The 22,787-nt window shown below is 45.0% G+C and overlaps 1 protein-coding gene and 1 long non-coding RNA gene across 8 annotated transcripts in view; one reads left to right on the top strand and one right to left on the bottom strand.

The window, feature by feature from the left end:
• FRMD4B (FERM domain containing 4B) overlaps positions 1–22,787 on the top strand; it is a 240,086-nt gene that overhangs the window by 202,049 nt on the left and 15,250 nt on the right. For all 7 annotated transcript variants that reach the window (XM_080995685.1, XM_080995682.1, XM_080995681.1 and 4 more), the window contains 5 exons: positions 14,460–14,536; positions 16,702–16,840; positions 18,199–18,340; positions 19,921–20,054; positions 20,333–20,452. In XM_080995685.1, the coding sequence (XP_080851811.1) occupies positions 14,460–14,536; positions 16,702–16,840; positions 18,199–18,340; positions 19,921–20,054; positions 20,333–20,452 (612 nt within the window). The remainder of the gene's footprint in view (positions 1–14,459; positions 14,537–16,701; positions 16,841–18,198; positions 18,341–19,920; positions 20,055–20,332; positions 20,453–22,787) is intronic.
• LOC308471707 overlaps positions 1–22,787 on the bottom strand; it is an 86,654-nt gene that overhangs the window by 29,246 nt on the left and 34,621 nt on the right. The window contains exon 3 of the long non-coding RNA XR_013983105.1: positions 6,316–6,397. This is a non-coding gene — a long non-coding RNA (uncharacterized lncRNA). The remainder of the gene's footprint in view (positions 1–6,315; positions 6,398–22,787) is intronic.

Below are 22,787 nucleotides of genomic sequence, written 5' to 3' on the forward strand. Positions count from 1 at the left end.
GAGGGAGTTCGTTCCACTGCCAAACATCTCTTACTGTCAGAAAGTTTTTTTCCTGGTGCTTAGTCACAATCTCCTTTCTTCTAACTTGAAGCCATTGGTTTGGGTCCTAGTCTCTGGAACAGGAGAAAATAAGACCCCTGGATCCTTTAAACATGTACTACTCATAAGCCAGGTGTCCTCCCATCTTATATCTGTGCATCTGGGTCTTCCTGCCTAAGTGTAGAAACTTACACTGGTCCCTATTGAAATTCATTTTGTTAGTTTTGGCCCAGTTCTCCAATATGTTAAGGTCATCTTTAATCCCAATTCTGTCTTCTGTGACATTAGCTACCCCAGTTTGGTGTCATCTGCAAATTTGATGCCTTTTTAAAAAATCTCATTTCTGGGGAGCTACAAATGAAGCAAGATATGCCATTAGGTTTGCACCATTAAAAAACAAACAAATTCTAGGTTGCAAAAGGCATTTTCTTGAGTAAAAGTTGTGTACAAAAAGGAAATAATGGTTATGGTCCTATTTCTATCAGTCCCAAGCATATGGCAGGAGCATGTGTGGCAGGGAGTGAAAGGCCTCTTGGGGATGACTACAAAGCCTTGATCAGCCACAGACTGAAAAGAGTAGAGAAGGAACTGAAAAATCATATCAAGTTATAGAAATGCTTAGCTTCTGTGCTGAGCGTGTTTACACTGGATATAGGACAATCTGCTGAGGATATAAGGCAGCCTAGCAAGGATGCCATTTCTGAGCAAGAGGGGAGTCCCAGCTGATAAAGCAACTTGACCTCATGACAAAAGCATTAAGGAAACAAGTTGGGCAGGCTAGTCCCCCCTCTTTCTTTCTTTCTTGGCCTAAAAAAACCCCAAGCTCCAAAGTAAATTGGCTCAATAAACAGATGTAAGGAAGGGACTATCCGGTGTATTGTACAGCATGTCACGTGTGCTACTGTCTGCTTTCTAGAAAGAAGTCATAGGGTGTGTGCTTTGTGCAAGTAGCTCCTGGCTCTCAGTGAACAAGCCTGACACTAGCTAGAACTGATGGGGGTTGAAATTCACAGCATCTGGAGGGTGCCAGGTTGATGGGGGATGTGATTAACCATTCGCTTGTGCTGTGATTGCAGCATCATAAATACGTTCGTGCCATTGGAGGCAGGAGGCTGCTCTGGCCTGCCTCCTGCCACAGTGACAATGACCTGAAGGACATTGCCCCCAGGTGTGACTGGCCTAGGCTGAAGTGCAACAGCACAGCCTCCCCAAGGGAGGTCAGCATTTCATTCCGAGTTTGCAAACAGAACCTGAAACTGCTTCTTTCGTTAGGGCAAGTTGTTTGTTTCTCTGTGCCCTCGTCTGCCTTCTTTCCACCTTGTTCTTAATGTTTTCAGAGCACTTGGAAAAGGGGAACACCTTGATCTGTTTGTCAGTAATAGGGAAATGGAGATTCTTGTGTGCTTATAGCTCTCATGGGTGCTATTATTTATCTACACAGTTTGTTTTTAAATGACCTATGACTTCATCAGGTTTTTGCAGCTATATATTCAGGTTAAAGACGATCAGTTAGATTCCCCCGGGTGAACCTGGGAGTGAGTTCCATGGAAACAGAGTGTGCCTTACTTGGAAATAAATGTATTTGCATTCTCAAGAACAGGTTGCCAGTGAATGGTAAACATGTTTGGACTAAATCTGCGAAGAAGGCTCTATCTGCTGAATACTATGCTTATTTAGTCAATGGGAGCAATTCCCCATTTCACTTCTTCCTTGCTATGGAACTCTTGTGTAACTCCCATTCATTGTAGCAGAACCTTATGCAAGAGAAGTTCCCGGTGGATTGTGTCTAGCAGGAGCAAAGAAATGTTGAGGCTGTTGAATTATTAACCTACAGCCCAGCCTTATGCCTGTTTATTCCACTGTGGCTTCATTTGTTTGGAGAGAAAAAACAGCTTTCGACAGCTAAACAGAATACAAACATTTTACTTTTTATGGTATGCAATGTTCCTCCTTCCCCCCTGCCCAAGTTTTTATGTTTTAACATTTCCCCCCTTGCTATAAGAAAAAAACTGCTCCCTGGATCTAAGCCAGGAGCATAGTCAGAACATACTCTTATATAAAAAAAAGCATATGGAGAACTTGTGTTGTATACTGGTGGAATTTCCCAGCGGGCTGTGTTTATGAAGAAGTTTTGCCAAAGCAAGGGAAGACTGGAGGAAAAGGAGCCCTTCGTTTTGCAGCTAGAAGCTAGCTGCTGGGAATCACAAGCAAGAAGAGTGCTGTTGTGCTCAGGTGCTGCTTCCAGGCTTCCCAGCGGTATCTAGTGGGCTGCTGTGAGAGCTGGGTTTGTGATTGGCCCGCTATATCAGGCGTGCATTATTTCCCCTGCACAGAAGCACTTTGAAGGCTTCTTTTGAAGCACACTTAAACGCCTGCTTTTCGTTGGGGGTCTGTGCATGGGGCTCATTGCTTAGGCCTCTCAATCAGGGCTGTTGTCTCCCTCTACGCTCTTGAGAATGCCTTCAGGTCTCCCACAAATCCTAGATACAACACTTTGGGAAGTGTTGCAAGTTTCAAGGAGCTAATGAACTCTGAAGCATTTCTGAGAACACTGACTTATACTGTAGTTGCATCACCACATTTTTTTAGTTCAGGTATTGGCTTGTATCAATGGGTTATATATGTTTCAGAAGGGACACTGGAACACGCCAAGACTACGGTCTATGCTCCCGAGTATAGGCCAACATTTGTTTCATTATTTCTAAAAAGGCATTACCCATCTTCTTAGTTGTTGAATGATCCTGCTCCCTTGCCAAGTGTTGCAGAACCCGGCTGTTATACTTATATAGTCCCAAGATGCGTCGGTCATAAAAGTAATGACTGATTAGGAGCATAGCAAACAGCCTTATACAGTGGTGCCTCGCAAGACGAAATTAATTTGTTCCGCGAGTTTTGTCGTCTTGCGATTTTTTTCGTCTTGCGAAGCACGGTGTCAGGAAAGTTTTGGAAAAGCTTCAAAAATCACCAAAGTCTTTAAAAACCTCAAAAAAGGCTACCACACCGCGTTCTATGAGTTGCTCTTCGAAGTCAAGTCGCAACTGTATTAACGGTGTTAAGAAAAAGGAAACAAACTTGCAAGACTTTTCTGTCTTGTGAAGCAAGCCCATAGGGAAAATCGTCTTGCGAAGCAGCTCAAAAAACAAAAAACCCTTTCGTCTAGCGAGTTTTTTGTCTTGCGAGGCATTCGTCTTGCGAGGTACCACTGTACTAAGTTCACGCCATTGGTGCATTTAGCTCAGTATTGACCCTACTCTGACTGACAGTGACTGTCAAGGGTTTCAGGCTGGGGCTGTGCCAAGCCTTACCTGGAGATGCCAGCCATCGAACCTGGGTACCTGCATGCAAAGCAGGTGCTCTACTACCGAGCTGCCATTTTGTGAAAAAACAGTATAGAATTGTGTTAAATAAAATAAAGGGTTGTATCTGTTGAAGCTCCAGGATCACTGCAGATGGTGACAGCAGTCATGAAATTAAAAGAGGCTTGCTTCTTGGAAAGAAAACAATGACAAACCTAGACAGCATCTTAAAAAGCAGAGACATCACCTTGCCAACAAAGGTCCGTATAGTTAAAGCCATGGTTTTCCCAGTAGTGATGTATGGAAGTGAGAGCTGGAACATAAAGAAGGCTGATCACCGAAGAATTGATGCTTTTGAATTATGGTGCTGGAGGAGACACTTGAGAGTCCCATGGACTGCAAGAAGATCAGACCTATCCGTTCTTAAGGAAATTAGCCCTGAGTGCTCTCTGGAAGAGCTGATCCTGAAGCTGAGGCTCCAATACTTTGGCGACTTCATGAGAAGAGAAGACTCCCGGGAAAAGATCCTGATTTTGGGAAAGTTTGAGGGCACAAGGAGAAGGGGATGACAGAGGACTAGATGGTTGAACAGTGTTCTCAAAGCTACTAATATGAGTTTGACCAAACTGCGGGAGGCAGTGGAAGACAGGAGTGCCTGGCGTGCTCTGGTCCATGGGGTCATGAAGAGTCGGACACGACTAAACGACTAAACAACAACAACATCTGTTGAAGTAGTTCCATCAGCACAAGGACTTACAGCTGCACAATGGGATGACCTCTCCCTGTGCCCCCCCCAAGCTGTTCTGAGGGTTTGCCCAACCCTCTGGAGCAGATTTCGGGTATGCAAGGGAAGGGATGCCCTGTTGTGCAGGTGGAAGTTTGTGTGCTAACGAGACAGCTTCATTGGATACAGCCCAGCGCTTGGAGCGGCCTCCTGCCAATGACCGAACTGGGATTTTAGGCTCAGAGTCTATTGAGCTGCATTTGTGCTCACTCTCCCTTTCTCTCTTTTCTGTGCTGATATGTGTGACTTACTCAGAAGCAGTAAATGTGCCTACTACAGTTGCAGACTTGCATGATTAACACCAATACTACGAATGGTAAATGTCTCAACTAAAGCCATTGCTTGTGTACACAGCAAACGTGTGTGTTCAGCTGCATACACTTCATGTTACGGCACTTTAAGATAAAGTGCCTCCGTCACTTCGTTGGCTTTCGAGAATCATTCTTCGCCACTCTATAAAATAAATGGCAAAGTGGCGTTGTCCCTTATGCATACTTGCAAGGCTGCTGGGTGGTAAATATTGCTGTGGTTTCTCCCTGCTCTCTCTGCCTAAGGTTGAGCTGTGCTCGGTGAGCCAATAGAGGTGGGGGGTGGGGGTTGACGAAAGAGAGGCAGTGAAGACCCCCTGGTGAACAGACAAAGTAACTAGAAAGGAATTCTTCCTGTCGAGCACAAATCATTCTAATGGGAGACCACTGCTCCCTAAAGGTATCAAACCGAAGCCATTCCATGAATACTACTTGATAATCTCACTTAACAGTGCAGCTGACCTGGAGGTAGGCAAGTTCTTCCAATGCTGTTACAGGAAGAGAATGTAAAAGGCTGCTGTATGTTGAGTCAGGCCAATGGTCCATCTCGCTCAGTACTCCATGCACTGACCGATAGAGGTTCCCCAGTGATTGAGACCTGGAGATGCCAGGGATAGATAGAGCCTGAGACCTTCTACATGCAAAGTTAGGGCTGCCATATGTCTGGGTTTTCCTGGACACGCTCAGGCAGATTTTCAGCAAATGGGCAAAATGTCCGGGAAAACCTGGACGTATGGCAAGGGGGGTTACGCTCAACAACTACAAAACAAAACTTTGTCCAGATTTTTACTTTTAGGAATAGGACAACCCTATAAAAAGAGGGCGTGGGTGGCGCTGTGCGTTAAACCACAGAGCCTAGGGCTTGGCAATCAGAAGGTCGGTGGTTCGAATCCCCGCAACGGGGTGAGCTCCCGTTGCTCCGTCCCAGCTCCTGCCCACCTAGCAGTTTGAAAGCATGCCCAAGTGCAAGTAGATAAATCAGTACCATTCCAGCAGGAAGGTAAACGTTGTTTCCATGCGCTGCTCTGGTTCGCCAAAAAGCCACTTAGTCATCCTGGCCATATGACCCGGAAGCTGTCTGCAGACAAAACGCCGGCTCTCTCGGCCAGTAAAGCGAGATGAGCACCGCAACCCCAGAGAAGTCCATGACTGGACCTAACAATCAGGGGTCCCTTTACCTTTTATACAAAGAGGATGCTCTTAACCACTGAGCTCCAGCTTTTACCCCATACGGTGCAAGGTACAGCAATGCTTTGACTAAATGGGAACAGCTCTTAACTTAAATATCAGAAGCACATAAGGACAAATTTGTGCGAGGGGGCAGAAATTATTATGTGGACTAATTCTATTGATTTATCTACTTACTGTATTATATTTCTGTCTGGCCTTTTTTCCAAGGCGGCATGTTTGGTTCTTTTCCCTCCCTCCCACCTACCCACCCACCCACTCACTCCATTTCGTTTCCCCAATAAACTTGTGAGGTAGGTAGGTCAGGCTGAAAGATAGCGATGGGCCTAAGGTCACCCAGTGAGCTTCAAAGCTGAGCAGGGAGTTGAACCTTGGTCTCTCCAGGCCTAATTGAGTTCATTCCCCATCGGCTTTATTGTTTCTTCTTCACTTGGGGAAGAATCAGCTCAGCAGGCTGTACAGTGGAGGTACATAAGGTTCATAAGGAGGTCCATGAGGAGAAAGTGGGGAGAGAGTTGTGAAAGTCACCATGTTTAAACTAGCCCTGTCTCGTTACAGTTAGTGGAGCAATTCTAAGCCAAGCTGTAGCAAGGATTATTAATACCTCTGTATTGCAAGGGCACATGGACAGGCTTTTTTTCTTAAAAGTGGTGGTAAATGGAGTGTTATAAACTTATTTATTTCTTTAAAGCCATTTTACCTTGCTGTTCAGCTGGAAAAATAATTCTCATGGTGGATTACAGTAATCAATAATAAGATGGTCTCTGCCCTCAGGTTACAGTCTAAAAAGACATGACATAAAAGGAAAAGGAATTAGGAAGGAGGAGGAGGGGAGGCAAACTCTACCACTGCTTCTTACATCACCATCTTACCCTTATTGATTCAGTGGTGAGTCCTATTGAATTCAGCTGGACTTATTCCCAGGGAGGTGGTGTTAGGACTGCAGTCATAGTTACCAAGTTATTACAAGTGTTCTTTCCAGTAGGGAAAGTTGAAGCAAGCGCCATGCACTTCCTCACATTCTGGCCAATGGTTGGTCCTCCCACCTGTTACGGTTTTCTTTCTGGGAGGTAAGGGCAGAACAGCCTCCTAGTGGCCCCTTGGCTCCTTCAAAACTGGGGGACTGAAGGGATTATGGTCTTTAAAATTAATAAGAAATCGGTACATCGGAAGGATATTATACTGATGTGCTGAGACAGAACTCAGTGCCACAACCCCTGCCATGAGGGCTGGTAGTGAGACACACAGAGCGGGCAAATACTCAGGATGCTGACGCATCGCCTGCTAAATTCCCCACTAACCTGCATGGTTCTCCCCATTTTATCCTCACACCTTTCTTATAATGGTTCTTTCACCTTGCAGGCTTTTCCTGCAAGTAGAAAGTTAGCAGAAAGGTTTAGCCTAGTCCTCTCCCAATTTTCTCCTTGCAGGGAGGTTTGTGTGTGAAAGAGAGCATTCAAAAGCAGTATTTTTTACCTGCAGCACTTTGGTCCATCCCCATGTTATTATGCTGCACACCTCGATTCAGCACCATGTCAATCTACAAAAAACAAACAAACCACCAGGCGGTTGAACCCTGTTTTCTCCCAGCTCCCATTCATACTCCTTGAGTGCAGAGCCGCTTCTCCTTTACAGATGCAAAGTTTATCCGTGTCAATGTTTGCTGCCTGCCTGCTTTTCCTCCCAGAAAGAAGCTCAAAATTCCTAATAGTGGCAGACCTCACCCCGCCCCCACTAACAACAACAACAGTAATAATAATAATACCACCAAATAACAACAGTCCAAACAATATGAAACATTATTCAACAAAATATAGATTGAGCACAATTGCTGTGTAGGATCAGGGTGCCCAAAATATACTGTGGTGCTTCAGGCTCATTTGCTTGCTTTCCGGATTATACATTGAATCACTTTTAAACCTTTTTGAATGGTGCTAAGTATTTTGTTGACAGTTTTGGGTTGGATCCCTACTTGTGTGAGTGGAAATGCACCTCTCCAATGTCCCCGGCACACACACAAATTCACATGCAGGTCTTGTTTTCCCTGATGGGGTCTTTAAAGCAGCATATTATTGAAGTCTACTTGGACAGAGCTAGTGCACAGATGCATAGGAACCTGCCTTTTACTGGGTCTAGACTATTGGTCTATCTAGCTCAATATTTGTCTACACTGACTGGCAGCATCTCTCTCCCAGCTCTACCTGGAAGTGCCAGGGTTTAAACCTGGGACCTTCTACATGCAAAGCAAACACTCTTCCACTGAGCTATGGCCCACTCCGGTGCAACGCAGTCAATAAGAGTGCTGGAGATCTAGGTTCAGGGGTCCTCCTCCCCTCACTGGGGTCAACCTAACCTACCTCACAAAGTTGTCGTGAAGCTAAAGGCCAGGGGAAGAGCCATGTATACTGCCTTGGCTAGAGGGAAGCTGGAACATAAATACGACAAATAAAAAGGCAGCCTTTTCCAGCCACGAACATTAAGGGATCTCTGAGGTGCTTACTCATGTGCCACACCCGACCTCTTCCTAGTCAAACAGGTTGTCTCTCTTGGTATGTTGCCAGTGCCCTTTCTGGCTTCCCACAGATACGCAGAGAGCATCCCATAAGATGTCACTGTGAATTAAAACATTCCAAAGGAAGTGATAAGAGAGGGGGGAGCATGGTAAGTTGGAGTCATTATTAGTCAGAGAGCGATAAGGCAGGGAGACGCTGTGCTTTCCAAGAGATCTTGTTTCACACACACCTCCTTTTTCGTTCTCTCGGGGGTTTTTATTATTATTAAATGAACATGATAGCTGAGTTGAAAGGAAGTGCGGCTGGAATGTGGCAAACTCTTCCTGTAAAACCTGTTGCCTTTCGATAGCGTGCGCAAGGGCAGAGGGGAGGCTGCTTTTCAGCAGACTTGACCAGAGAGCTGCAGCTGTGAAAGTCCTTCCTTCCCTCTCTCTCTCTCTCCCGTGCCAGCTGCGTCCTTCCTCTTGCGGGACACCCATCACCAGCTCTTCTCCTCCCTTGCCCCCCTGTGCGAGGAGGAGGAGGAGGAGGAGGAGGAGGAGGAGGAGGAGAGAGCTGTGGAATGGGGAGGCAGCCTCCCTGGCGATAAAAGCTGATGATGTCAGCAGTGTGTCAGCGGAGGGAGGCAGCCAGCCTGTGAGACAGGGAGTTACACCTAGCTAAGTGTCTGAAAGTCGGGCAGAGGAGTTGAGACAGGAAGTTGCCCTGCTCACTAGGTGAAAGGAATTCGAGAGGTTGGTTGGAGAGGGGAGGATTTTCCTAAGCATGTATTGTTTTTGAAAAGCCAAACGCCGCACCACAACGGCGCTTTTGAGACATGTGGATATGGAATAACCAAAATCCTTCAAGAAATCAGCTCCAACTAAGAGCCCCAGGTAAGCACAGAGGATCTTGAGCCCGGTTTTCCACTACAGCTGCCTTCCTTTTCTGCCCTGTGGGTGAAGTGTTAGTGTAAGGCTGCATGGTTTTGCTTCTCCAAAAGATGGAGGGGGAAGGAGAAAACTGTCTGTATCAGGCTGTGACCCTAAGTGTATCTAAGTGGGCATAGTTCAGTTTAAATTAGCCAGGCTGGTGCCTCATAAAGTGTGTAAGATCAGAAAGTTAATGAGCTTACAGGTTTGACTAGCTGTTGAAATCATCTCGCAGGCTGAAAGGTTTCAAATTCTCTTTTGATACTTCTTGCCTGGGTCAAATTTATGTTTTGTGATGGTGAACTTTCCAGGGTTTGCTTGCTTGCTTGCTTTATAGATGCAGAATATTGCGAGGCTGTTTTATGCACATTTTTTAATGGAATGAGAACTGGGTTGGTCAGCAACCAAGGCTGCTGAAACATTCCTGTGAGCCAGAAACAGGGTATATATATTTTTTTAAGCACAATCACATCTCATGTGTAGCCTCCTTTTCAACAGAGAAGTCTAGTAAAACAATCATAAAGCACAGTTTGGGCAAAGGCACAGTTTGGATCCAGCAGGATTTCTGAAGATGAAAGGCTTGCAGAAAGAGTAGTGCTTGGTTCTTCCATGAACACATGTGAAGGATTAGGCCTTATTTATGGCATGAGATAAGTGCATTTAAAATAAATTTTAAAAATTGTAATCTTTGATGTTTTTGAAGTGTATTTATGCAGAGTGCTGTGGACTACAGTTTGTTTCTCCACTGCAATGGTACACAGCAGCTTATACACACATTCACATATTGTTGTATACGTGAAGAATTAAATGTCTCAGTGAGTAGGCATGGACTGCAGATTTGTTTGGTGCATACACAAAGTGTGCTCTTCACTGAAATGAATCCTGTGGATGTTTATACTAAAGGTCAGTTCTGCTGTGTTGGAAGGAATTTCTTTGCAAAAAAAAAAAAAGTGTGCATAGGGTTGTAGCCTAAGGACTTGGCATTCAGTGGGTCCTATGCACACTAACAATGCGATTTCTATGCATGTTTATTCAGATGTTGGACTTACTCCCAGATAAGTGTGTATAGATTGCAGATATTCTTGGCAGTAAACCATATTGAACACTGGCACTTACTCTCAAGCAAACAATAATAGGAGCAGAATGAAAAGTTGCAGTTGTACTATCTCACAGAATTGTAGAGTTGGAGGGTACCCCAAAAACCATCTAGTTCAACCCCATGCAATGCAGGAATCCTGTCTACAGCCATCCCTGGGTGGGCTCATACCACCAACCTTCTGGTAAACAGCCAAACACACTCACCCTTTGTTCTAGGGGCGCCCAAGCACAGTTACTGCAGTGTATGTGTTGATGAAAAATAGCATTCATAAAACAAAAGCAAATAATTCCACATGGGAGCAGAGGTTTGGTGGAACCTGGAAGCGTGCTGCATTGTCTTTCATTTCAGTTTGCCCAATGTGTAGAGATGTTCTTTTCTTAGTTTAATATCAACCCTTTAGCACCGTCTCAGCTGCTCCATCAACATCAACAACAAAGGACTTCATAGCTAAATCACAGTATTGACCACACATGTCCAAACTTATTGCCTCCAGCTTGACCTCTGGTGGGCAGGACAGCTATGAAAACTTTTTGACTTTGTTTTACACTAGCGCTCCTTGAGGAGAATTTTAGGAAGCTGTGCCACTTCCTTCTGCAAGGTCTAAGCAACTAAGAGGGCAGCTATAACCTGGTAGAGCATGAGACTCTTAATCTCAGGATTGTGGGCAAAAGATTCCTGCATTACAGGGGGTTGGACTAGATGACTCACGTGGACCCTTCCAACTCTACAATTCTATGATTCCAAGACAGAACTGGCTGATAAATTAGAAAAAGGTGTATTTGCGTAGGTCGGGTATAGGAGGTGGCAATTATTTATGGACCATTGACATTATTCGATATGGAATACTGGCTGGGCCTATAGCTCAGTGGCAGATCACGAACTTCTCATGGAAAAGGTTGCAGGTTCAGCCCCAGCAGCTCCAGCTAAGGCTCAGAGAGATATTCTGGAGACCTGCCGCAAGTCATTGTAGACCAAGGATGGAGAACCCATGGTCCTCCTGATGTTGCTGGAACTACAGCTCCCATCAGGTGGTCCTGGGTGATGGGAGTTGTAGTTCCACAATATCTGGAGAGCAACAGGTTCCCTACCGCTGGTGTAGACAATACTGAAGTAGATGGGCCAGTGGTCTGACTCAGTATAATATAGCTTCCTGTGTCCTATGACCATCTCTGGAAAAGCCAAGGCTCAGTAGCAGAGCACCTCTGGCATCAGTGGTTCAATCTTGGGCATCTCCTGGTGGGGCTGAGACCACGTCCCCGTCCCCGATTGAAATCCTGGGTAGCTTCTGCCTTGCAGTGTAGACAATGCTGAGTTAGATGGACAATTGACCTGAGTTGGTATAAGGCAGCTTCCTGTGTTCCTAATAATTCGCTAATCTTTCAACTGTGGTAAGACATGCATTTTTGGAAGATCATGGGAAGACTCCTGCCCTCTTCCTTGCCATGCTCCAGTTTCTTCCTTGCCATGTCCTGTTCACATGCTCACTCCAGTGTCCTATTTCTTCACCCTCTGCAAGCCCTACTTCTTCCCCGTTTGTTCCCTATTCTTCCACCCCTGTTTCTTCCTGTTCCCATGGAAAGCCGGCACATGGAGTTGCTTTCAAGAGCTGCGCAACACCTCTTGCGTTGTCTGAGGCTTCACGAAGAGGCCTCCAAGGCATCGCCACTGCTGCCAGCACCGGGTGCCAAACTAATTCAAATCACAGCGTCAGCAGCACTGCTTCCAGGGTCTCTATCGGCAATATGAGTATGGATAAAGTTCACATGCCCCTTTTGGGTGTGTGTGTGGGAGGGATGTTGAATTCTCCCCAAGGTTACTCTTCACTGTCCCTTTGCAGTGAAATCGCTACTAGTCACCATATCCCAGAGAATACTGTTGGTTTATTTGTTTATTCCAGGTTCCATAGTTACCTTTGACTGGACTTAACCGTCCAGGGGTCCTTTACCTTTACCTTGATACATTAGAAATCTCACTGCTTAGCATCTGTTCACAAGGCCACGTGAAATTTGAGGGGGGGGGGATTGCTTTGCTTTCTAGTATCAGCTCAGTTGGTTAGCTCATGGTGCTGATAACACCAAGGTTACAAGTTCGATCCCGCTATGGAACAGCTGCATACTCCTGCATTGCAGGGGGTTAGACTAGATGATCCCAACGGTCCCTTCCAACTCTACAATTCTACAATTTATCTCTTACACTATTAATATGCCATGCATCAAGCCTGCTGGACTAAACTGAAGCATGAGCAGAGGCTCTTCAAAGGAAGCTGCTTAAGAGACCTATGCAGCCTGATACAGTTCATGCTTGGACACAAGCCAGCCTCTGGATTACAGGTTGTTGTTGTTGCTGTGGGTGGGGATGAGTGGGAAGGCTGCTGTTGTCCTCATTTCCTACTTGTGGGCTTTCAGAGAGAGCGGATTGGCCACTGTGGGAGACAAGACATTGGACTAGATAGGCTTTTGGTCTTACCCAGCAGGGCTCTCTGTGTGTTCTTAATGTTAACTGAGTGTGGCTTATTTAGCTGTGCCTGCATGTAGCCACAGCTGGCTTTGCAGCACAATCCGACGCATGCTTGTTCAGAAGCAAGTCCCACTGTGCCCAGTGGGACTTACTCCCAAGCAAGTGTGCACAGGAAGGCAATAAACGTCTTTATTGAGCACAAACCATAGAAACGTTATCTGCGTAGCCCACGGGTGCCTAATGTTTCCCATTGATAGCTCCCATTTCACAGAGTATGCGGCCCACATACTGTGTCATTGTGGTGTGCTTGATGAATCTGCACGTTGTAACACTCCATACTTTTGTCTACATGCTCCTCCACTTCTATGCATCTGGGAATGGTCCAAGTAAGGCATTAGGTGTCTCCAAACATGTTTAAGTTTACCACACTACTTGAGTTACACCATGGCTGGAGAGATCATAATTTTGCTCTGTTATTTACAAACAGTCCAAGCAAAACTTAAATGCCTTCCTTAATTTCTTCCCCCTCACCCCATGCCTCTTTTTTTATTTTTCATGCTAACAAAGTTGTCTGTGAGAATTGCATACTGCAGATGGATTGCACTTTCATTTCCAACTAAGGCTCAGTTAGGGTGAGCTTGCCAATCCCTCTTTAGCTCATCGATCTATAATGGATTTTTTTTATTAAAAAAAACCTAGACAGGTGCACAACACTCACTGCCCCAAGGCAAACGAGACGATAATCTCTGTGATTCCCTGTTTCCACTAAGTACAGAGGGGGTGAAATGTTGCACACAGAAAGAGAATTGTTCTGTACATGCATTGAATTTTTCTTTCTGAGCCTGCAGAAGACAGACAGTTTTTGTGTGCATGTCCTGTATCGTTTGGTGGTTTCTCTCCTTCCTCTGCTCCCCTCTGCCCCTCTTGTTTTCTGCATCAGTGCAGCATCACTCATTGCTTAATGCATGTTCTTTTTTTATCATTATTGCAAGTACTGCTTGTGCACTGCCTGTGTAGAGCTTGTGGGCTTCCTATAGGCATTTGATTGGGCACTGGGAGAACAGGACACTGGACTTGGTGGCTCACCGGCCTGATCCAGCAAGGTTCTTCTTCCTACCCTCTTACGCCTTTTATGAAACCATCTCAAGGCAAACTCCATCAGTTGCTGGATAGTGGTGCACCGGCAACATCCCCAGTCTGTCTCTTTGGTCCAGCATGTTTTCCTTAAAAGGACTTCATCTGCACCTTGTGGGAGAGCAATCACATCACTCTATCTCTTGGATGCTGTCCATGAAATGAAGTTTTAAAAAATGAGCCTGTACAGGACATGGAATCTTGTGGTTTCAAACCTCTGACACCAGGGGTTTTTAACTGATGGGTTCACTCCTCACTCCTACTGACCTGATGTGCCACTCCAAAGCATATCAGGCCTCTTTGGACATTGGTTTACCCATAGGGAAGTGATATATGGTGGTCAGAGTGGGAAAGGGAAATTACTTTTTGTTGTTTATATTAAGTCTGCTTTTGCTCAAAATGAAGAATGCCTTTAGTTACCCTCCCCAAGACAGCAGTGTTTGTTAGACATAAATCCCGGAATTGGTTCTGGGTTGGAGGATGAGCAGAGGATGGCAGAAGTAAGTAAGAGACGCCACTACCTGAAGTTAAAACACACTTGCAAAATGCAATTAGCTACATACTGTTTATCATGACGTGGTCCTTTTAATCTTACAAATGCATAGTGAGTTGTTGTTTTGCACAGTTAATCCTTTGCTGTAATTTGGGTTTCTTTGAAATTAAAGTTCTTAATAATGTGGCTGGCTCTTAAATAATTGTCTTTCTTGTTTTGTTTCTCTCACTCTTCCAGTTATTCCAATGGAAACAGCTGGAGAATCTTTATTTCCGTGAGAAGAAATTTGCTGTTGAGGTTCACGATCCCCGTAGGTAAGCAGTGTGTTTGTGTGCCATATCCAAAACATTTGTTTGTCATGCAGCTGAACCCCTGGGACCTAAATCCATTGCACTGAACACCACAAGTTAATGTTTCGCCGCATATATGGCTAAGCTTGCATTGCTTGTGCCATCCACAGTATTTATCTCTTTGGCGGCACAAAGCGAACATATCACAACCCTTCTTTTCCCTTTTAGCACAAGTGGGTTTCGGTCGCCTCATGAAAAGTTGCTGCGTGCACCAGTTTTATAGGACAAATAAAACAAATTCTGGCACACGCTGTAAAAACCTGCTGGGAAATCGCTACAGGCCTGAATCCACTGGAAATGTCTGCTGCAAATCTTCTATGTAAATAAACGAGAGATGTTTAGTATGCGGTTGCAGTTGTGCCTAAATAGCTTGTGCACAATATTTCTAAGACCCCACACTTGCTTGCTTGTATCTAAAATTAACCTAAGAGTACAATACGAAATACATGCTTTAATTGTGACTGTTGTTGTTGCTTTTTTAAAACAACAACAACTAAACATTCATTGTTTATACCACAAAAATTCATATGAACTGCAGAAGTTAACAAATCCCAAGTCTACACAGTTACACCATAAAAACCACAGGGAGCAGGGGATGAGTATGTTACGGAAGCTTAAGAGTGCATCCCTATGCATGGCTAATCCAAAGTAAGTTGCATTGAGTTTTGCGTGACTTACTCTCGGGGAAGGATGTAATGTTGCTGTTGCATTGATACACATCCTTCCCTGAGATGTCCACAGGAGGATGCATTTATTTAGTAAGGTCTTTCTAGAGCAGGGATAGGGAACCTGTGGCCCTCCCAGATGTTTTTAGATGTCTTGGGATGACATTTCTCAGCATCCTTGACCACCGGCCATGCTGGCTGGAGCTGATGGGAGCTGGCATCCCATAGCAGACCTGGTGTGCTTTTTGGAGACCTGGTGGAAGTGGTGGGTGGACCAGATCATTCTCAGCTGGGCTTGCTTGGGTTCTTGGAGCAAGCACTGGTCTGCAAGGAATGGGTGGGGCAGAAGGGAGAGTTGCAGTCATTCATAAAGATTCTCCCTTTAAGCAGAGGCTGGACAGGCATGCTGTTGGCACACTGCCTATGTAGACTGATGACAAAGATCTGGTTAAAAAATAATCTGTGCATGCTCTGAAGGAGGAGGAGGAAGAGAGGGGTCACTTCTTCATGTACATCTCGGGAGTGGTTTTGCTTTTGTGACTCAGTTCTCTAACAAAGAGGAAAGTAAAAAAGCCTGGGTGTAACAGAAACCTTTTTCTCACTGAGGTGGCAAACCTGAGTCTGGAGTATACTACTTCAGATTGCAGATCATAATGGGTGTGTTTGTGTGTGTGTGTGTGTGTGTGTGTGTGTCATGATAAAATACTTCTCCATGCATAAACTCCAGGTGGTGGTGCTGGCTATTGGCTTCCCCCACCTTAGTGTTACCCTTGTAGAGATCAATAGGAAGGATGGGGTCAAAACTTGAATTAGTTGGCTCTACCTGCCATTAACTCTTGCTGTGGCGCTGTGGGTTAAACCGCAGAGCCTAGGGCTTGCCGATGAGAAGGTTGGTGGTTCGAATCCCCGCAACGGGGTGAGCTCCCATTGCTCGGTCCCTGCTCCTGCCAACCTAGTAGTTTGAAAGCATGTCAAAGTGCAAGTAGATAAATGGGTACCGCTCCAGCGGGAAGGTAAATGGCATTTCCGTGTGCTGCTCTGGTTCGCCAGAAGCAGCTTACTCATGCTGGCCACATGACCCGGAAGCTGTACGCCGGCTCCCTCAGCCAATAAAGCAAGATGAGCACTGCAACCCCAGAGTCGTCCGCGACTGGACCTAATGGTCAGGGGTCCCTTTACCCTTACCTTTACCACCTACTTTTGGCTTTCCTGCCTTCCACCCTACCATTCCCAAATGGTCAGCTGCAACCCCTGGCTTAGCCCAGGCAATGCGTTTACTAGCTTTTGAGAACTTGGTCAGATAACACCCAAACTGAAAACAGGATTTTTCATTATTTGTGGGGAGGGTGTCATCCTCACCAGAACAGAGTTGTTGTGTGACTTCATCTGAACTTTTATTTCTTAATTTTTGAAGAAACAGCAAAAAACGCTTTACGTGGCATTTTTTTAAAAAAATGTTTTTAGAATTTCGGTGTCACGGAGGACTTTTGGACAGAGCGGCCTCGTAGTGCAAACCTGGTATGCGAACACTTCTCTGATCAAATCCATCTGGGTTATGGCAATCAGTCAACATCAGTTTTACTTGGACAGGAAACAAAGCAAAGTAAGTTACCCGTCGATAAAGGAATGTTTAGTTGCTGAAAATGCATAGTTTGTCTTTTGCATCAAAAAAAATACCTCAAGAGAGATTATATCTGCCTTGCAAATGAGGCCACAACACTATTTTCTTAACCACCTGCTTGCACATGTACCTATATTAGTCATCTGTGTGAACACACCAGACAAAAAAAAGTCAACTGTCTTCTAATTTGCAAATACTCCCATCTCATGTCCCGATGGTGAGATAGGAACCTGGTTGGTCTGTGTAAGGAGCCGGTTGCTGGACTAGATCTTTGGTCTGATCCAGCAAGCCTCTTGGGATCATAGGAAACTGCCTTATACAGGGTCAGAACCAACGGTCCATCTAGCTCAGTATTGTCCACACTGATTGGCAGTGGCTCTCTAGATTTGCAGAGAAGAGTTCTCTCCCAGTCCCACGTGGAGATGTCGGGGATTGAACCCGGGACCTTCTGCATTCAGGACAGATGCTCTACTACTGAGCCATGGCCCTTCCCTTAAGAACTCTTATTCTGTTCCTATATTCTTATTTATACCCCGCCCTTCCCGGTTCAGACAACTGGGCTCAGGGCAGCTAACAACAAATTTAAAACACTTAATTGTAAAAGCAGCATAAAACACAGTATAAAAACATGTATAACAATAAAATTCAAAAATCAATTTGGGGGAAATCCATCTAATAAGCATTTGATAGTCACCAGGGCTAGCTGGCTGAATTAGTCCTACGAGGAGGCCAGGGGAGAATTAGCTGTTGGGTCCCAGAGTGGGTAATCTTCAAAAAGGGGAGGGAGAGGGAAGAGAAGGGAAATAAAAGATCAGGCTGAATTCAAATTAAAGTCCAGGTGGAATAGCTCTGTCTTACAGGCCCGACAGAAGGAGGTTAAATCCTGAAGGTCCCTAGTCTTATGGGACAGAGCATTCCACCATGTCAGAGCCATCATTGAAAAGGCCCTGGCCCTGGTGGAGGATAGTCTGACTTCCTTTGCGCCCAGAACCTCTAAACTATGGTTATTCATGGACCTTCAGGTCCTCTGCAGGGCATACCAGGAGAGGCAGTCCCGTAAATATGAGGGCCCTGTGCCTAGGGGGCATTTTTATTTATTTATTTATTTATTACTGCCTGTTTTCCCTTCTGTTCGTTTTGAGCCTCTAATAGATAGTCAAGTTGGCTTTAGTGATCAGTGCCCAGGACATAAGTTAAATAGTGAGACAGCATGCATGTAGCTCTTGGAGTGGAGCAAAAGGCCATCTTCTATTTCCCTTTTGTTTGGAGTCTTCGCTAGGGCTAAGCTGATTGTACACGATCACTCACTTTTGTGTGTGTGTGTGTTTAAATTGTTCTAGGCAAAAATCCCCTCAGCCAGAAGCTTGGACGATATTGCAATGGACTTAACAGAGATGGGAACACCGAAGGTTTCGAAATTAGCCACTTTGGAAGCAAAGAGTCAACTTATTATGGCCAGCAATGGTAGCCTAATCTCCTCAGGTAACACATATTGTTTCAAATGTCTTCTGTTTGGAGTCTAGGTGTCTGTATTATGTAACTCAGTTGCATGTAGTACAAGGAAAATATGTCTTTCCTTAACATGGGTGAAATTCTACTATATCACGCATCCGCAACTGCTGTTTTACAACACACACACACACACACCACAATCGAAACAAGGGAAGTCAGCATTTCTTTTCCCTGAGCTTGTGCTGATTTGGCAATTTTCTCTCACCATTTTTATATCCCACTGCATAAAACAACTCTAGTTTCCTAAAACGATTCATTTCTGGCTGTTAACATGCCGCCCTATGGAACCTAGTTCCTTCGCGGTCATAATAGTCATTGTCTTCCATCCCCAGCAGCCCCCCTTCTGCACAGACCTATGGTGAGGGAAGCAAGAGACAGAGCTTGTGATCTCTAAAACAGGTCTCACTGGAGGTAGATTGTTTTCTCCCCTGCCCCTTTTGTTGTCCTGCAATTCAAATTCTACAGAATTCAAACTGTAAGAAGTGTGCTTCACAGATGTGCTGCAGTCTACCCAAATGAAGCTTGCAGACTGCTAGTTGTCCACATTCCGCAGTTGGGGAAGCCTTGGTATAGACCAGCTTTCTTCCATCTTGGGTTCCTGGGCATCGTTGGAACTACAGCAACTCCCATGATCCCTGAGCATTGTCTCAAGTAGCTGGGCTGGGATGCTGGGAGTTGTTGTCCAACAGCATCAGCAGGCCCAAGGTTGAAAATTTCTGGTGTAGTCAACACCACTCCTGCAACACAGGTTTACCTAGGGCAATATCAGGGCAGTCAGGTATAGTTAGTACCTTCTCCTTCCTGCCCCACCCAAGTGACCTACAGAGGCTTCCTGTATGTCCCCTTCTCCTTCAGCATACTCTGCCCTTAGGTGCAGCAGCCAACTTGCTGCCCTATATTCTGGGATTTGCAGTGCAAAATGAAAAGCCTAGCTTTGCAGGATTGCACCACTTTGTCCATGAATTCTCTATAAAACATGTACATACCAGACGTCACCTGTATGCACATTTAAAGCGTTGTTTGATGATTAGTTCCTCCTAGTGGTACAGCAATAAAACTGCTAGCACATTTGCAAAGCTAAGCAGAGTCCTGTGTGGTTTCAGTTTGGATGGGGGACTCGCATGTTGAGATTCCTGCATTGCAGAGGTTTGAACTAGATGACCCTTGGTGTATTCCTTCCAACTCTACAGTTACAATTCTGTGCGATTCTATTGATTTATGTGCAACCCACAGATCCTGCAACAAATATGGAAAATCTGCTTGGAAGGAGGATTCTAATTGAAAGGTTCAAAAGGTCAAATTGAAGTGCACTTTTTTTTGGCACAGTAATCCATTTTAAGTAGATTCGATGCATGTTTGCCTATCTTGGCTGGCAACAGAGGTTTTCCCTTCAATTTAACTCTAGTTCTGTTGTGTCCAACTTTGAAAAGGCCACCTTTAACTAAGAAAAGATGTAAGATGTTAGCCATCCACCCCACCCCACCCCACCCAGCAGCTAACTCTTTAAGTCCAAAAGGAGGAATGAGTTTACAAATCATTGGATCTTACAGGGTCTCAAGATTCAGAGGCCAGCGAAGAGCAAAAGAAAGAGAAAATATTGGAGCTGAAAAAGAAAGAAAAGCTTTTGCAGGAGAAGCTTTTGCAGAAAGTTGACGAACTGAAGAAAATCTGCCTGCGGGAAGCGGTGAGACCTGTTGCTTGCTTTTCCTTTGACGTGGGTCCAGGACAGGGCTTGTAGCTCAGGGGCAGGGCTTCTGCTTTGCATGCAGAAGGTCCCAGGTTCAACCCCCAGTATATCCCAGGTAGGGCCAGGAAAAACTCTTGCCTGAAACTTCAGAGAACAGCTGCCAGCCGGGGTTATCAGTAGTGAGCTAGATGAACCCAGCGCTCTGAGTGCATGAGGCAGGTTCCTATGATGTCCACACTCATTTTTCCTAATACTGCTTTTCTTCCCCTCCATAGGAGCTCACTGGGAAAATGCCAAAGGAATACCCCCTGGGCACAGGAGAGAAACCACCTCAGGTCAGAAGGCGTGTAGGCACAGCCTTCAAATTGGATGGCAACCTGCTTCCCAGCGAGGAGGTATGTGCAAGCCCCGTTGCAGGTTTCACTTACTTTACAAGGCTGTAAAACATGTGTCATTGGGACCATCTCCCAGATGCCGTGTCTTACATTGGCTTCACAGCTTCTTGGTTTTGGTTTGCGTTGGGTCAGTGAAGGGAAATCCCAGATAGGGCGATTGCTGGAAATCTGTGTAGACATGTTCTGAAACAAAGATTAAGCCTCACTTAATTATTTATGTGCAGAATTCAGCCCTTGCACAATGGCTTTAAAAGCTATCTGGCCTCAGTAAAGATTTAAATATTTAAATTGCTGGGAATTTCGGCCAGTAGTTTCACTAAAGCGTTTAACACATAGGGGCGTGCTTAATAGATTTTGTTCTGCCAAATTACATTGTGGTTGAGAAACTGCACTCATTGTACCTCTCCTGGGAAGCTGGGAAAACGCACATACTTCACCTCTCCTAGGGAGTTGATAACTTGGGGGCGGGGGTTCCTGCCCCATAAGGGAGGGTGAGGCTCGAATTCTGCACTTGCTACTTCTGTAGCTCTGACCTGAACCATTTGGTCTGTCATTCAAAGTTGTTTCACATTTACTTTGCGAAATCCTTGATTCCCACATATTCCTCATGGATTTGAAAGGCAACCATTTCTGTTGGCTGCCACATACCATTATGGTGCCAACTCGGAGCTAATGTAGGAAATGATATAGGGACATTGGCATGCTGGAATACAGCCCTCTTCACACATGACTGCAGAGTGGAACCAAGCCCAAGCAAGTTGCATGGGTTTTTGTTTTACCCAATTGGCACTCTGTTAAGGATACACTCAGAGACTGGCACTTACCATGCATGCTTGCTTTATGCACGTAACGTCCCCTGTAATGCGTAATCGGGAGCAGTTCCTAAGCTAGGAGCACTAAAATAAGCTCCAAATTTGGGGTTTCAAACCCTGTTGCCACACGCAGCTACCCCCACTTCACAATACAGGTAACTCACTACTTGCGCACGTTTAATTTGTGCAGCTTTACGCTCTTGGCAGAAGAATATTAAAAAATAAGAAAGGGGGTGGGTGCCTTGGAAAAATAACTTTGGCAATCCAAAGTTATAAAAATAACTTTGGCAATCCATTGAACTCAAAGTGTTTTGACTATACGCAATTTTGACTTTATGTGTAATCCCTGAAACGTAACTCCTGCGTCAGTTGAGTGTCACCTGTGCTATAATGTTTACCCCCTTTAGAAGGATTCCCTTTTGCTCCCCTCACCTACAGAATCTTAAAGCTATCCTACCCTACCACTGATGGATTGGGTGGGTGCGATTTGGCACTCTGGCTACGGGTTCCTCCTGTTTGTTCACCATTCATCCTTGATTTGCTTGCACATAGCTTGCATGGTGGGTAGACTTTACTAAGCATTCATTCTGATTTGTTTTCGGGGCAGTTACATGACACAATGAGCATTCATCCTGTTTTCGCTTATGGAGGTGTTTACATGTCTTCCCATTAATCATTTGCTCTTCCCACACTTTTCAATGCATTTCCCCACCACTTTGCAAACGTTAAATGTGCAAGCCTAAAGTTCCAGTGTGCTCTTGAATTCCTCCCACAGTATACTGACAGTCTGTAGGTGCATCCTGTGTTGACAAGCATTTATTGGGCGGGGGAGACACAAATCATTTGCAGTTCTGACAAAGAGCTAAAGTAATCTTTTCATTGCATGTATGATGCAATTTATGATTATGTTGAAGGACTGGGATAATGGCAACTAGGTCCCCCATGTTCCATGCTCAATAATAGTATAGCGAGATGGCTGCAGAGGCTGCCTGGGCAAGTGCTTAGCTTCTCTGGGTCTTGTTTGCCTCAGATTGATGCTTCTTATATAACATATGGAAACACTGTTGCCAAAGTCACAAATATGTGTTGTTTGGAGAACTTGTGGAAGCCAGAAGCAGATTTTCTCTTTTAGAGAAAGATGCCACGTATTCTGGTTTTCACCTTATCCTTCTGTATTTCAAACAGTAACTTGCCCTGAAGGCTGGCTGGCTTTTACTTTTTTGTGGCTAATGGGTTATTTACACCTCTCTGTTAGTAGGATCCCATTCCCTTATGTGAGGATACCATAAACCGAGGTCCTTGTTTGTATATATGAACATGAATGCTTTTGAATCATAATTGTCTAGTAAATAATAAGGAGTGCTTTGGGGTTTATATGTGTGTGCCTCCTTTCATCTGGTCTCTTCATAATTGTTTACAAACACTGAGTAATAAAGCTTCCAGCATTATGGGCATCATTATATTGATGTTTACACCTTGCTAACCCTTTTTTAGAGAAGCCTGGCAACAGGTTGTCCTTAGCA

This window comes from Podarcis pityusensis, assembly GCF_964106645.2.
Source record: "Podarcis pityusensis genome assembly, chromosome: 2".
NCBI lineage: Eukaryota > Metazoa > Chordata > Lepidosauria > Squamata > Lacertidae > Podarcis > Podarcis pityusensis.